The sequence below is a fragment of the Physella acuta genome, unplaced genomic scaffold (genome assembly GCF_028476545.2).
Source record: "Physella acuta isolate Inbredline_101_S28 unplaced genomic scaffold, ASM2847654v3 ptg000476l, whole genome shotgun sequence".
Taxonomy (NCBI): Eukaryota; Metazoa; Mollusca; class Gastropoda; family Physidae; genus Physella; species Physella acuta.
In genome coordinates this window covers 486,873-501,911 of record NW_026731995.1, presented here as the reverse complement: position 1 = coordinate 501,911, position 15,039 = coordinate 486,873, and the positions used below count along the sequence as shown (strand labels likewise).

General features: G+C 37.5%; 2 protein-coding genes across 4 annotated transcripts in view; both read left to right on the top strand.

Moving 5' to 3' along the window:
• The window catches only part of LOC131944007 (proteoglycan 4), a 30,798-nt gene extending 23,929 nt beyond the window's left edge, over positions 1 to 6,869 (top strand). For both annotated transcript variants that reach the window (XM_059304444.1, XM_059304443.1), the window contains 4 exons: positions 246 to 305; positions 523 to 693; positions 5,220 to 5,392; positions 5,730 to 6,869. In XM_059304444.1, coding sequence (XP_059160427.1) covers positions 246 to 305; positions 523 to 693; positions 5,220 to 5,392; positions 5,730 to 5,834 — 509 coding nt within the window. In that variant the 3' untranslated portion in view covers positions 5,835 to 6,869. The remainder of the gene's footprint in view (positions 1 to 245; positions 306 to 522; positions 694 to 5,219; positions 5,393 to 5,729) is intronic.
• Positions 6,870 to 8,872: 2,003 nt separating this feature from the next.
• Positions 8,873 to 14,066, top strand: LOC131943988 (uncharacterized). Of its 2 annotated transcripts, none has more exons than XM_059304414.1 (3): positions 8,873 to 9,035; positions 11,473 to 11,627; positions 11,941 to 14,066. In XM_059304414.1, exons 1-3 carry the CDS (start codon positions 8,927 to 8,929, stop codon positions 14,053 to 14,055), a joined length of 2,379 nt encoding a protein of 792 aa, XP_059160397.1. In that variant the 5' UTR covers positions 8,873 to 8,926; the 3' UTR covers positions 14,056 to 14,066. The 2 variants fall into 2 exon arrangements, with proteins under 2 accessions (XP_059160397.1, XP_059160398.1); XM_059304415.1 differs by having other exon boundaries at positions 8,906 to 9,169.
• Positions 14,067 to 15,039: the final 973 nt, after the last annotated feature.

Below are 15,039 nucleotides of genomic sequence, written 5' to 3'. Positions count from 1 at the left end.
ATGTAAGATTGCTTTGTGATGCCAGGGTTGAAATGAATCAGTCAGTTAGAAGTACTTGAAATTTCATTAGGCAGTTTTGATCTATGACTACAGAAAGACTGAGGAAACAAGTTAAATAAAACCTTGTAATGACACTATTAATGGACAGCCACTCTCACATAGACCAACACTTTTACCAACAATAGTAAAGGGGTTAGCTTATGAGTGAGTTCATCTAGCCAAACTAATAACATGATATTTTTCAGGGAAACAAAAAACTAAATCTTCCACTCAGAGTAAACTATCTGGTGGAGAGAAAAGAAAATGTAAGTTCACAATTAAGCATTTTTATAATAAGTATGCACTTTTGATTATACTGTTTATACAACTTTATAGTTTATGATTTAGTATATTATTTGAGCTTTACCAAGAAATAGTTACAATGTTTTACAATGGTGAGGATTATAAAAAAAATCCTATTATGTTGTTGCTTTTGTCAAAGTTTTTCTGAATCAATGTGTAACTATGTAATGTGTTTTAAAGCTGAAGATGATTTGGACTTGTCAACCAGAAAGAAACACATTAGCACCCTGGCTAACACAGCAGCTGGTAGTAAAAAGGCAACTGAAAGCGGCCGGCTGTCAAGAAACAGTTCTACCTCTTCAGCCACATCAGAAATGTCAAAAAAAAAGAACAAAAGAGGTCCAAAGAAAGGTAGGGTGACAACCAACATTTGTGGTAGTGGTTGGTGTAGGTTTGTGCTAGTGGTTGGTGTAGGTTTGTGTCATGTGGTTGTGGTTGGTGTAGGTTTGTACTAGTGGTTGGTGTAGGTTTGTGTCATGTGGTTGGTGTAGGTTTGTGTCATGTGCTAGTGGTTGGTGTAGGTTTGTGTCATGTGGTAGTGGTTAATGTAGGTTTGTGGTAGTGATTGGTGTAGGTCAGGGGTCGGCAACCTTTTGAGACGGAATAGCCAAAAGTTACAATTTACAAAATTTCCCAGTTTTTAAAGAGCCACTTGCATTTTATTTCAATATTTGGTATTTGATTAGGTAAATAAATTTGATTTTTTGTTTAAAATAAATAGTTTTAAATATGAAATAATATTAATTCATACAAAAACATACACGTTACACCAGAATAATAAAATTCGTAATTAAATAATAAAACTACGGGACTATTCCAATCCACTTTAGAAGCTAACTTTTTTTTTTACTGACATCACCGGCTCAGGAGGTGTCTCCCATTAGCCAGGCAGGCCTCAACACGGCAAAGTCCGACTATCTGGCTTGGATATCGGTTTGAATAACTTAATCGTTCGCTTCTGTCCTTTGTTTCTCACCAGGCTTCCATCCGATTGAGCGCAGGTCGTACCCCACCGTCCACTCGTACCCCACCGTCCACTCGTACCCCACCGTCCACTCGTACCCCACCGTCCACTCGTACCCCACCGTCCACTCGTACCCCACCGTCCACTCGTACCCCACCGTCCACTCGTACCCCACCGTCCACTCGTACCCCACCGTCCACTCGTACCCCACCGTCCACTCGTACCCCACCGTCCACTCGTACCCCACCGTCCAGTAAAAACGGAATTATATATTTAATATTTGTGAAAGGAGCTGGAGAGCCGCACCTTAGTATCAAAAGGGCAGCATGCGGCTCGCCGACCCCTGGTGTAGGTTTGTGCCATGTGGTAGTTGTTGGTGTAGATGTTTGTAATGTGGTTGTGGTAGGTGTAGGTTTGTGCCATGTGGTAGTGGTTGGTGTAGATGTTTGTAATGTGGTTGTGGTAGGTGTAGGTTTGTGCCATGTGGTAGTGGTTGGTGTAGATGTTTGTAATGTGGTTGTGGTAGGTGTAGGTTTGTGCCATGTGGTAGTGGTTGATGTAGATGTTTGTAATGTGGTTGTGGTAGGTGTAGGTTTGTGCCATGTGGTAGTGGTTGGTGTAGATGTTTGTAATGTGGTTGTGGTAGGTGTAGGTTTGTGCCATGTGGTAGTGGTTGGTGTAGATGTTTGTAATGTGGTTGTGGTAGGTGTAGGTTTGTGCCATGTGGTAGTGGTTGGTGTAGATGTTTGTAATGTGGTTGTGGTAGGTGTAGGTTTGTGCCATGTGGTAGTGGTTGGTGTAGATGTTTGTAATGTGGTTGTGGTAGGTGTAGGTTTGTGCCATGTGGTAGTGGTTGGTGTAGATGTTTGTAATGTGGTTGTGGTAGGTGTAGGTTTGTGCCATGTGGTAGTGGTTGGTGTAGATGTTTGTAATGTGGTTGTGGTAGGTGTAGGTTTGTGCCATGTGGTAGTGGTTGGTGTAGATGTTTGTAATGTGGTTGTGGTAGGTGTAGGTTTGTGCCATGTGGTAGTGGTTGGTGTAGATGTTTGTAATGTGGTTGTGGTAGGTGTAGGTTTGTGCCATGTGGTAGTGGTTGGTGTAGATGTTTGTAATGTGGTTGTGGTAGGTGTAGTTTTGTGCCATGTGGTAGTTGTTGGTGTAGATGTTTGTAATGTGGTTGTGGTAGGTGTAGGTTTGTGCCATGTGGTAGTTGTTGGTGTAGATGTTTGTAATGTGGTTGTGGTAGGTGTAGGTTTGTGCCATGTGGTAGTGGTTGGTGTAGATGTTTGTAATGTGGTTGTGGTAGGTGTAGGTTTGTGCCATGTGGTAGTGGTTGGTGTAGATGTTTGTAATGTGGTTGTGGTAGGTGTAGGTTTGTGCCATGTGGTAGTGGTTGGTGTAGATGTTTGTAATGTGGTTGTGGTAGGTGTAGGTTTGTGCCATGTGGTAGTGGTTGGTGTAGATTTTTGTAATGTGGTTGTGGTAGGTGTAGGTTTGTGCCATGTGGTAGTGGTTGGTGTAGATGTTTGTAATGTGGTTGTGGTAGGTGTAGGTTTGTGCCATGTGGTAGTGGTTGGTGTAGATGTTTGTAATGTGGTTGTGGTAGGTGTAGGTTTGTGCCATGTGGTAGTGGTTGGTGTAGATGTTTGTAATGTGGTTGTGGTAGGTGTAGGTTTGTGCCATGTGGTAGTGGTTGGTGTAGATTTTTGTAATGTGGTTTTGGTAGGTGTAGGTTTGTGCCATGTGGTAGTGGTTGGTGTAGATGTTTGTAATGTGGTTGTGGTAGGTGTAGGTTTGTGCCATGTGGTAGTGGTTGGTGTAGATGTTTGTAATGTGGTTGTGGTAGGTGTAGGTTTGTGCCATGTGGTAGTGGTTGGTGTAGATGTTTGTAATGTGGTTGTGGTAGGTGTAGGTTTGTGCCATGTGGTAGTGGTTGGTGTAGATGTTTGTAATGTGGTTGTGGTAGGTGTAGGTTTGTGCCATGTGGTAGTGGTTGGTGTAGATTTTTGTAATGTGGTTTTGGTAGGTGTAGGTTTGTGCCATGTGGTAGTGGTTGGTGTAGATGTTTGTAATGTGGTTGTGGTAGGTGTAGGTTTGTGCCATGTGGTAGTGGTTGGTGTAGATGTTTGTAATGTGGTTTTGGTAGGTGTAGGTTTGTGCCATGTGGTAGTGGTTGGTGTAGATTTTTGTAATGTGGTTTTGGTAGGTGTAGGTTTGTGCCATGTGGTAGTGGTTGGTGTAGATGTTTGTAATGTGGTTGTGGTAGGTGTAGGTTTGTGCCATGTGGTAGTGGTTGGTGTAGATGTTTGTAATGTGGTTTTGGTAGGTGTAGGTTTGTGCCATGTGGTAGTGGTTGGTGTAGATGTTTGTAATGTGGTTGTGGTAGGTGTAGGTTTGTGCCATGTGGTAGTGGTTGGTGTAGATTTTTGTAATGTGGTTTTGGTAGGTGTAGGTTTGTGCCATGTGGTAGTGGTTGGTGTAGATGTTTGTAATGTGGTTTTGGTAGGTGTAGGTTTGTGCCATGTGGTTGATGTAGATTTGTTGTTGGTGTAGGTTTGTGCCATGTGGTAGTGGTTGGTGTAGATCAGTGGTTCCCAAACTTTTTTAAGTGGCGACCCCCCTTTTATAAAAAGTAAGTGACCCGCGACCCCCATAGAATTAAAAAGCCGAAATTAGTATGAAAATTAATAAGCACTAACATAAGATTTTAAGTAGACTTTCAATATGAATTACTCATGATAACTGTTTTAATACCATGAGTAAAATTGAAAAATTAAAAGTTTTTGTAAAAGCCAACCTTTGTCATTATCAACATTCAATTAATTGGAGAATAGTGTCGAAAATCTATTCTCGAAAAATCAATCAATTTTACGTTTGGATATGAATGGGGACACTGTCCTGTCTCTTGATTTTAAAGGCTTTGTTACCCACTATTTTTCATAATGAGTCAGAGATTGCAGGCCGGCATTAAAAATTTTTGTATTGAAGATGCTATAGACTAAACTTTTTAATGTCAGTTTGTAGCGACTATATAAGTTAGGGTAAATTCGGGTAATCAAAGTGACATCATTTATTTACTTTTACTCAACTCTACCCTACACGTTTTCATAACTAACCACATCTCCCCCTTTTGTGGTCATGCTGACCGTTAGCCCTAAATATCTAAATTATACCGTGGTTATTTTGAGTTTTTTTACTTGAAAAAAAAATGACTAGAGCTACAACATCTTAGGCTTTGACACAAATTAAAGATTTCAAAATGTTTGAAAATGCTTAAAAATGAACTTGAAATACCATAAATTATTATAGAAAATTGCCGTTTTTTATATATTTTAAAAAATTATTTTCAAATGTATTTTGTTGTTTAAATCAACATGTGGACTCCACATTGACATGACATCATCCCCCCCAGTCCACAGAAGTCCATTTTTTCAGACCCCCCTCCCCTCGTGGATGTCACAAATGTATGACCCCCTGTCACATGGTCTTTCAGATTTTAATAACTTCAGTTCTAAGAAACTGTTTTTCTTGGCATTTAATAACTTCAGTTCTAAGAAACTGTTTTTCTTGGCAGCTACACATATGGTTTTAATATTCTATGGACAGTTGACAAAATTGACAACAGTTTGTCAATTAATATTCTATGGACAGTTGACAAAATTGACAACAGTTTGTCAATTAATATTCTATGGACAGTTGACAAAATTGACAACAGTTTGTCAATTAATATTCTATGGACAGTTGACAAAATTGACAACAGTTTGTCAATTAATATTCTATGGACAGTTGACAAAATTGACAACAGTTTGTCAATTAATATTCTATGGACAGTTGACAAAATTGACAACAGTTTGTCAATTAGTTTTAAGGGACAGTTGACAAAATTGACAAGAGTTTGTCAATTTGTTTTAAGGGAAGTCAGATCTGGTGAAGAAAAGGAAAAAAGCTGAGAGTACATCTGATGATGACAGCTTGTTTGATGATGAGAGAGATGAAGACTGGGACCTGCCTGATGGAGTACAATATTATGATAACTTATGCAGTGCTAAAAAGTGCTTAAATCCAACAGGGACTAAAGTTGATTGGGTGAGTTTTTTCCTACATATGTTTACATCCAATAACAATGATACTGGGACTATCTAAACTTGCAATTATTATTTACACTGTGACAATTTTTTTACCAGTTTTTACCCACAACCTTATTCATAACTAAACACATAATGACAATTATAAGTATGTAATTGTAATGTGTTAACAATTATTAGTTTAAATAAACAGATGTCCCCACTGAACTCACCTCACTTAATTGTCAAATGTTAAATATGTGCCTAAAATTGTGTAACCTTTTTGCATGGGACTCAGTATTTGAGCCCAGTTCTCCCTGTTTTACTTAGTGAGTTCCTAAAGAGACCATTGGTTTCAGGTGATGTGTGACAACTGTGAACAGTGGTACCATGTGGAATGTGTTGACTGCTCCATTGAGGTCATACAAAAGGAAAATGTCCAGTTTCACTGTGGCCTTTGTTGAGATATTATCCAAATAGTGTCAGGAATTTCCTGCCATTTGAATTGAGTCATGGGAGGGATGTAATGTTTGATATTTGTGTTAACTTTTTATAACCCACCCCTGGTAGTTGAGAGGGAAGTGAATAGTAACCCCACAGAACATTCAACTTAGGTCACTGGGCATCATCTTTGGACAACTTGAATCAAAAATGTATTTTTGTATTCATTTTAATTATTATTATGAAAATAACATTAACTGGGTTTGTTCAATAGAATAGAAAAATTACCAGCACTTAAATCTTTAAATATCTATTGCCATTGTCACATTCATTTTGAATAATAAAGACAGTTTGGTTCTGTGTTGAAGCTTAATACGTCCCAGTTTAGTTCAACTCAGAAAACAATTCATGACAATCTCCAGTATTTTTATTTGGTCTCAACTCTTCACATTACAGAGTAGCCCTCACCCTGACTGCTACCAACTAACCCCTTACAACCATTCACTCCAGCTTTAATACCGCATTCGACCTTGGGCATTCGACCTTGGGATAACAATACATAAACACTCCAGGGTTAACAATACTCTAGGGTAAACTCAACTCACACACTTTCTCTCCCCTAGTTCTAGATTATTCTAGCCTATTTCTATCTAACCTACAACTGACCTGTAACAAAGCAGACAATCAGGTTCTGTGTTGAGGTTGTCCTCTAACAATCAGAACATGCTGCTATCACCCCACAGATTAAATATTGCATGTGATTCAATAAGCTCATGACTATATCTTGTGATATTTTCTTTTCTGTGGCTTCACGTGTATGTATGATGAGTGAATGTCTGCCCTACACATGTTTCTACGTATGTTAGTGAAACTCTGCCCTAAGTATGATTAATGAATGTCTGCCCTTCTTATGATGAATTACTGATGAATCAATACTGAGACTTGATATTGTGCAAAGTGTGTGTTGAGACAGCTTTTTTCATTTTGTTATTATTTAATTAAAATGTCTGTTGTTTTATTTACATAATTGTTCATACATTTTTAAATTGATTGTAATGAATTGCTAAATAAATATGTGAATCTCTTTGTGTTGCTGTAAATTACATATTTAACCAACTTGTTACAAATATCTTGAAGCCTATATTGTTATAGTTGTGCTATAATACTTACTTAACCACAGTGTTTCTTCCACTTTTTTCTCGGATGGGGGGGGGGGGGGGTGACACTGTTTTAAAGTATATATTTTCTATGTAAATTCCATTTCGTTCGCCCCCCCCCCCCCCCCACTACATAACCATTAATGACCCATTTCGTTCGCCCCCCCCCCCACTACATAAACATTAATGACCCATTTCATTCGCCCCCCCCCCCCCCCCCCCCACTACATAACCATTAATGACCCATTCATTCTACTAAAACACCACCCTTGACGTCTCAATGTAAGAACCATAACTCTGTATGTATACACAAAATTTGCGTTTTTGTCTAAGTGAAATTAATAATTATGTTTAAGATAAAATTACAATATTACTATTAATTAAATCTGGCTTTCCAACAGTATTGAATAGAATATATTCGCTAGAAGTACAGTATAAAAATTTAAAAATGTAAGAGAAAATCCTAAATAGGTTATTTTTGGTAGTCATCTTTGTTATTGTCTTAACAACTGCATCGAATTTAATAGTTAAATATCAATTTGGTTATGTTTAAGATATATAATTCGTAGAATACACGCTCAGACACGTTTTTCGGCGTGATTTTATTTTTAATTTCAAACTATCCAACTGCCTGTTAATTTAAAAATTGGGAATTGCATGCCAAATTTTAATGAAAATTAATTTTTCTATGCATTATGGGTCATTAATGGTTAATAAGACTAGTAATCTATATTATTATTTAACCATTGGCGTAGCCAGGATCGTCTCATGGGGGGGGTCAAATTTTTGCCATCATATTTATAGACTACTTTTGCTATTTTTTGCCTTGGTGTGACCCCCCCTAAATGGTGTCACCCGGTGCGGTTCGCACCCCCCCCCCCTCACTACGCCTCTAGGCAGGGGTCGGTTATACCTGCGGCTCTTCTGTTCCATGCACAATATTAATAATTATTTTATTTTTAAAACTCATACAATATATTGTAGATCTACTGTAAAGAAAAACATTAAACAGGATAAAATCACTCAGTAAGAATTGGTGGAGTAGAGAGTATACGGGCAGCTGACAGCCGCTTGGGCACCCGGCCCTGCCCTACGGTAATCAAATCGATACCCAAGTCAGTTAGTCGGAGTTTTAAAATAGAATAAAATCTCGCAAAAAACTGCACACCAAGTGAACGCCAAATAAAATGTGCATAATAGTGCGGAATACTATTAGTATTTTATACATTCACATGCGTTTTTTGAGAAATCGGAAATAGCGTTAATAATTACTACTTTACAGTTGTAAAAAGATTCATGAGGCTCAAAACGCTTTCTAAAACAACATTTGAACGGTTGTTGTTTATTTTTAACATTGTTATTAATCCGAGAAATAATTTAAAACTCTACTACTCTGCACATCCAAAGTTCCTGTACTAGTAGTAGGCTACTACCCTTGAAAAATGTCATCCATAATTTAGTTTCTACACATTGAGTCTCCCACAAACTGAACTGTTTCTTTCAGATATTTTGCTCCGTTGGAGGGGTCACTGGTTAAATATATATTTTCTATGTAAATTATGTATTTCTCTATTTTGTTCGGAGAAGGGTTGACGTCCGGTCCGCCCCCCCCCCCCCCCCCCCCCTTTTCAACGGAATTCATGTCTCAAATACATAAATGCATAGTCATATGCAGTATTATGTATAGAGAGTCTTACAACATACGAAACTCAAAACTGTCTTGAAATTTCTTTGCACTGTTTCACTATTCATCTTTATAAATACAGATCTATTGTTTGCAACCCCAATCCTTCCTGGAAAATGAATACCAAACAGACCGCGTGACGTAGATGCGAACACCCTAGCGAACCATAAAAAGATCTTTACCTACGGTACGTGACAAGGGAAATCACTCTACGCTCATAATTAAAACAAAACAAGGCGTTTCACTTGTCTAAGTTTACGTGCTTTTGTAAAGAATGTTCGATTCCCACTTTGTATCGTTCCGAGAATATGGCGCAAAAAAATTTGTTAGCAAATTTCCAAAGACTTTTTTATTTGAACCGAACAAAAATGTCATGTTTAATGGTTAGTATAAATTTGGCCTCTTCAGTTTGTTAGTGTACTCATGTCACCTGTGGTTAGGCCTCGATTTTCTACTTTCTTGCTGAGGAAGATGATTTATTTTTTGCTTCTTATATTGTGCGGACTTTGTTTACAGGGTGAGTTCTAAAATGCGCAAACAAAATTTTTAACAGTAGGCCTAATATAGTATACTTAGCCATTGATCTTGGTTTATTATTCAGTTATCTATAATATTTGACACAAATAGAATCTAGATTCTAGATCACAATATATTATACTTCTAATAAAGCCTTAACTGCCCTTAACAAAGGGACAACTTTTTCGCGCATTACTAGATTTTTTCTAGTATTAATACTAGCCTCGGCCGATTTTACGGACCTAAAACGATAGATTACCATAATAATATATAATATATATATATATATATATATATATATATATATATATATATATATATATATATATAAACATGTTTTAAGAGTTACAAAAATAATTCATGCACCTGTTACCGTTTTTAAACAATTTTATTACAACTTTTCAATAAGAAGTAAAAAACAAGTTAATAAAAAGTCTAGTGACAATTTAAGCGCAATTTCCTTACTTAATTTTTTTTTAAATGTGAAAAAATGATTAGGCCTAGCGAAACAAAACCTTGTAATTGTAACTCCCTATCACTCTCATATAAATTATAAATAAATTAATAGGGTACAAAAATAACGTTTGAATTAATAAGTAAAAAAAAAAGACAACTATATTAACCTATATCAACGGAAATAGTTTTATTTTAACAAGTAGGCCTACAAGATGCTCAGTTTAAAATATCATCCTAGGCCTACACGATGCTCAGTTTAAATAATTTTTTTTAAAAATTTGTGACCGAACGAAAGGATATTTTTGAAAACTTTCTTCGGCAATATTGTTCTAAATTATGGCAGGAATCGATTGGTAAATGTTTCAAGTCGCTAAGTGGTCTGGTTGCCGAGATATGGAGCAAAAACTGCATTTGTTCGAGGTTTTTTGGCTTTTCCGGGAAATCCAGGAAGGAATTCCAGGAATTTTTTTGGCCCACAATCATCCTTGGAACTTGCTTAACATATTTGCTTTTGGAACTAGTCCTCGCTTTGTTGAGGAGGAGATACCACTTAAAGCTGCGGACACATATCCATCCATTCATTCATACGTCCATTCATCCATCCAGAAATGACGAGTTAATAATCACAATTGTCCGTATGGAAATTGCGCTAATTAACATTTTTTCACCAGATGCAACCACACTCATTCGCATCAATCTTAAGTTGTTTTTTTTTTTGGTAAAATTATTGTTAGAGATTCGGGGGGGGAGAAACCACTGTAATTTACAGTTGGCTGCTGTTCATATACTATTATAGAACATCTTGCTCTCAAACACTGCTGTATAAAGTTGATTTCTGGCCTATATTGATATATTTAGATATTGCATTTTGTTTATTATTCAATTATGTATTATATTTGACACAGATTTATCACAATATACTTGTATTAAGGCAGGCCATATTAATTAAGTCACCTTTTATCAGATTTCTCACCTCAGCCAATTTTAAAGTACCTAAAACTACCAATTACCTTTTTTTAACATTAATCCTGTTATTAGAAATAATATATGCAGATCAGGAAGAAGTTTTCTTTTTAAAGTTGCTGAATGTTTCAGATCTAATGAAATGTGTGGAAAATTTACTTTTCTTTTTTTTTTATTAACCTAGGTTTACTACAGAAATTAAAATAAGATGTTTAATGTAATTAGATTTGGTGCAAGTACTATAAATATAGTGTGGTGGTTCTTAACCAGGGTTCGATCGAACCCCAGGGGTTTGGTGAAAGTGAATCAGTCTCAGGGGTTTGGCATAGGTCAAGACACACACCAGACTCACAGATTTTTTTAGTTCGAGTGATAGAACTATTAAGAAGGGTTCAGGTGAATGCACATATGAAACCAGTTAAAAAGGTTAAAAACCACTGGTCTAGTGTATACTGTGCAAAGTTTTATCGGATTGCTAAAACTAAGTAAAGTTGTTTAACTTGTTTTTCTGATTGCCATGACACTTTGTTTTACTCCTTTAGTAATTTTTTTTTAGTCCATGCTCTCTAGTGTGGCCCAGTATTTGAGTTCTGCGTTATGTTATTAATTTTAAAATTTATTTTTATTTTGTTTAAAATTACCTATTTATATTAAGTTTACTGTTGTTTGATTTGACCATTATTCTCATTATCACCAGCACTCACAAAAAACCATAACATCCTTCCTCCTTTATGCATTTGATGCCATGATTAATGGACAACCACTTCTGCTAATAACTAATATTACATTTTTAGAGCAGAACTATGCTCTGCTACTTTTTGTATTTTTACCTTGATATATATGCCCAGCCACTATTGCTGTAATTTGAGTGTATGCCTGTATCAGTTGCTGGTCAGGACAGCACATATGACTGCCAAGTGAGCCAAGGGAGAGAAGTGAATGCAGCTGATGAGAACTGTGCGAGTTACTATGAGTGCACGGACTATGTGGGGGAGCTGAGGCGTTGCAGGAGAGGCCAGCGATTTGACACTAGTGATCAGGTAACTTTATTTATCCAGTTCAATTTGTTGATCAGGTAACTATATTTATCCAGTTCAATATGTTGATCAGGTAACTTTATTTATCCAGTTCAATATGTTGATCAGGTAACTTTATTTATCCAGTTCAATATGTTGATCAGGTAACTTTATTTATCCAGTTCAATATGTTGATCAGGTAACTTTATTTACAATATCCAGTTCAATATGTTGATCAGGTAACTTTATTTACAATAGAAAAAAATGCAAATGTTGAAGGTGAGGTGAATATCTTCCTGAGCACTTGCTGTTGACTGGCTATTGTGATTTCATCTAGGTTTGCAAGCCGAGCTCAGAAGTGAGATGTAATCGACAGAGAAGTGGCTCAAGGCGAACAACCAGCAAGCCTTTGGAGACAACCACCACGCCTCTACCAACCAGCACAACAACCGAAGCTGCACCCCGTAGTAAAAGGCCAGGTTTGGTCAGCCTTCTGGGTGCTTTGTTGCCACAGTTTGGAGGGGGTGTTGGGGGTGCTGGAATTCTGGGTCTAAATGGTAATGCAGCTCTGGCACCAGTACCCTTCAATGATGGGGGATATCAGCCAGTTAACCAAGGTCCAGCATTTTTTAATGCTGCTCCTAACTTTGGAAATACAGGCGCCTTCAATGGGTTTCCACAGCAAACAAATTTTTTTCCATATCCTAACACTAACCAGTTTGGATTCAGCGGAGCTTTTGGAAATCCTCAACCTCAATTTTCTAACAATGGTTTTGGAACCCCTCCATTTTCTAACAATGGTTTTGGAACCCCTCAATTTTCTAACAATGGTTTTGGAACCCCTCAATTTTCTAACAATGGTTTTGGAACCCCTCAATTTTCTAACAATGGTTTTGGAACCCCTCAATTTTCTAACAATGGTTTTGGAAACCAAGCCTCAGTTGAGGTAGAAAACCCTGTCCAGCCTATTGTGGTGCACCTTCAGCCCTACCCACCCCAGGTACAAACACCTGCCACACCAAACCCTGGACAACAAAATGTTCTCACAGATCTCTCAGGTGGGGGCCACAAAGTTCCTGACCAAGTTTACCAGCCATCCAACCACAGCCCAGCTGAATTTTTCCCTGCAATAAAACAAGTTGGTAACTTACAAGCAAGCCCTAAAGCCAGTGGCACAGTTCTCCCGGCTGATTCAAGCAGAAACAAAAGAGAAGCGCTCAGAGAGCATCTCATGCGCTCCCTCAAAGCTATGCCAAGCTCTGACAAGAATAAACCTAATGAGCAATCAGACACACAGCTAGACAGAAAAGCAAGTGAATCCATTCATTCATTGCCAGACCTGTTTAGGCAAGCTATAGGGATGTTTCCCAGCTTGGAATCTTTAGCCCAGACTTTAGACATAAACTTTGATGCTGTCAAACTAGCCAAACATGTCATTTCTCAATTCTACACAGTACGGCATGGTTTATCAGATTTCATATCTGATAAGGATGTGTCATATGTACAGAAACTAGCCGATGAAATCAGACGAATTGAAGGCTCCCTCTCTGAGAAACAAGACTTGGACCTTGTTTTAGAAAAACCATCTAGCAGAAGAGAGCCTGGATCTAAGAGCCTACAGCCACCTCACAAGCTGGGTCAACTCAAGCCCAAAATTTATGACCACATTTCTTCAGGCAACACAGCACCCCATGAGGACTCCACAACATTCTCTGCCTATTTTCCTCAATCAGCAGTCAATCAACACAACAGCCCGCCTTCCAAAGTTTCTCACATGCCAGCACAGAGAGACTCGCGGTACAGACCAACCAAGTACAGGCCTAGAATTGACCAGCTCCCTCCCCAACAATTGGAGCAGCCAAGGTACTACCTGCCAGCCACTGGTCAGTTTTCAAGTCAATACCAACCCAAGTATTATAAGCAACACACCAAACACATGCCTGCCCTCCCAAGTGTGCATCAAGGTCATACACACACATGGAACACACCTGTAGACAACAGACACCATTCTAAATTTAGCTCAAGAACCTACAATTCTAAAGGCTATCCTCGTATGAGAACACAACTTCAGCCAACATATGAACCTCTACCCAGTACTAATGATGCCTCAGTTCTCCCAAGATATTACACTTCTCCACGTGCTGACCTGTTAGAAACTCCTCTTATGGACAATAATGGACTGTCCAGTATCAACCTCTCAGAGTCAAACCCAAAACAAACCTTGAAGCAGTTAATGCATTATCCACCCAGCCGTGGCCATTATAAGAAACTTGATCAAGAGCCACAGAACAAGCTGCACACCAATTCTTCAAGTTCTGCAGATGACAATATCAGACTCACATTGCAAAGTCAAGTGACATTACAGCTTAAAAATCTAAAAATGCCAATAATTTTAAATACTGATGGTCGTCGGATTGATTTTGCAATGAACGGAAATGAAAATAAGCCATAAATTGTTACATACTTTAAGTCAAGTGATACGCTGTAATAATTCACCTTCAGACAAAAATAAACAAGCAGCTACTACAATTTTCAATGGTAACAAAACCTTTTAGACTTCATGTTTTTATTAACTCTGTACTTCAATTAGAAACACAAAATGAGCCCAAGAAAGAGGAGAAAAGAATGATGGTAGATGGTTTCATTTGCTGAATCATACATGGGAGTAAGAATTAAGTGACCTAAGCTAATGTTCCCCATTTATTCTTCTCTTTATTAGGCTTTAATCTTTCATTCACTTTCAAAACATAAAGTTTATATTCATTTGGGAAAAAAATCAATCCAATAGTCCAAACCAATAAGTAAAAAAAAAAACAAAAATTCAGGAGAAATGAAAATCCATACAGTCCAATTATTGGTCAATTTAAAAATAATTACAGAATCTCTATCCTTAAACACAAATAATTAAAAAATGAAGTAACTATTAAGAGTTGAAACACACTTTTTTAAAATATTGGGATTCTGGCTTCATCTTGTATAGTAAACCCATACTACAGTATTTGATTTCTGATAAGCTGAGCAAACACTTAAGTGGCTGTTTCAAGCTTGAGTAGCAAATGAAGTCAAAAAAAAAAAAAAAACCACCATACAACAGTAGTTACAGATTGTTTCAGGACAAAACTGATATACTGTAGTCATGCATCAATCTACTCTAATATTTACTAGAACAGGCAGACACCGTGCACTAAAAACATTGGATGAGAGAACAAAATTAGCAGCCTTATATCAGAGATGTGTATCCATACATTAACCAAAGAATTCATCCATCTAATCACATATTGTAATTAAAATAGGAATCCCTGCCATGGTCATCCATCTAATGGACTGCTCTTGGGAGGCCTCCATGCACACACTGCAGGTTTTACTCACATAGATGACCAATATGATATAGGAAAAATTTTTTAGCAGAAGGACCAAAACAAAAAGAGCTTTCCAC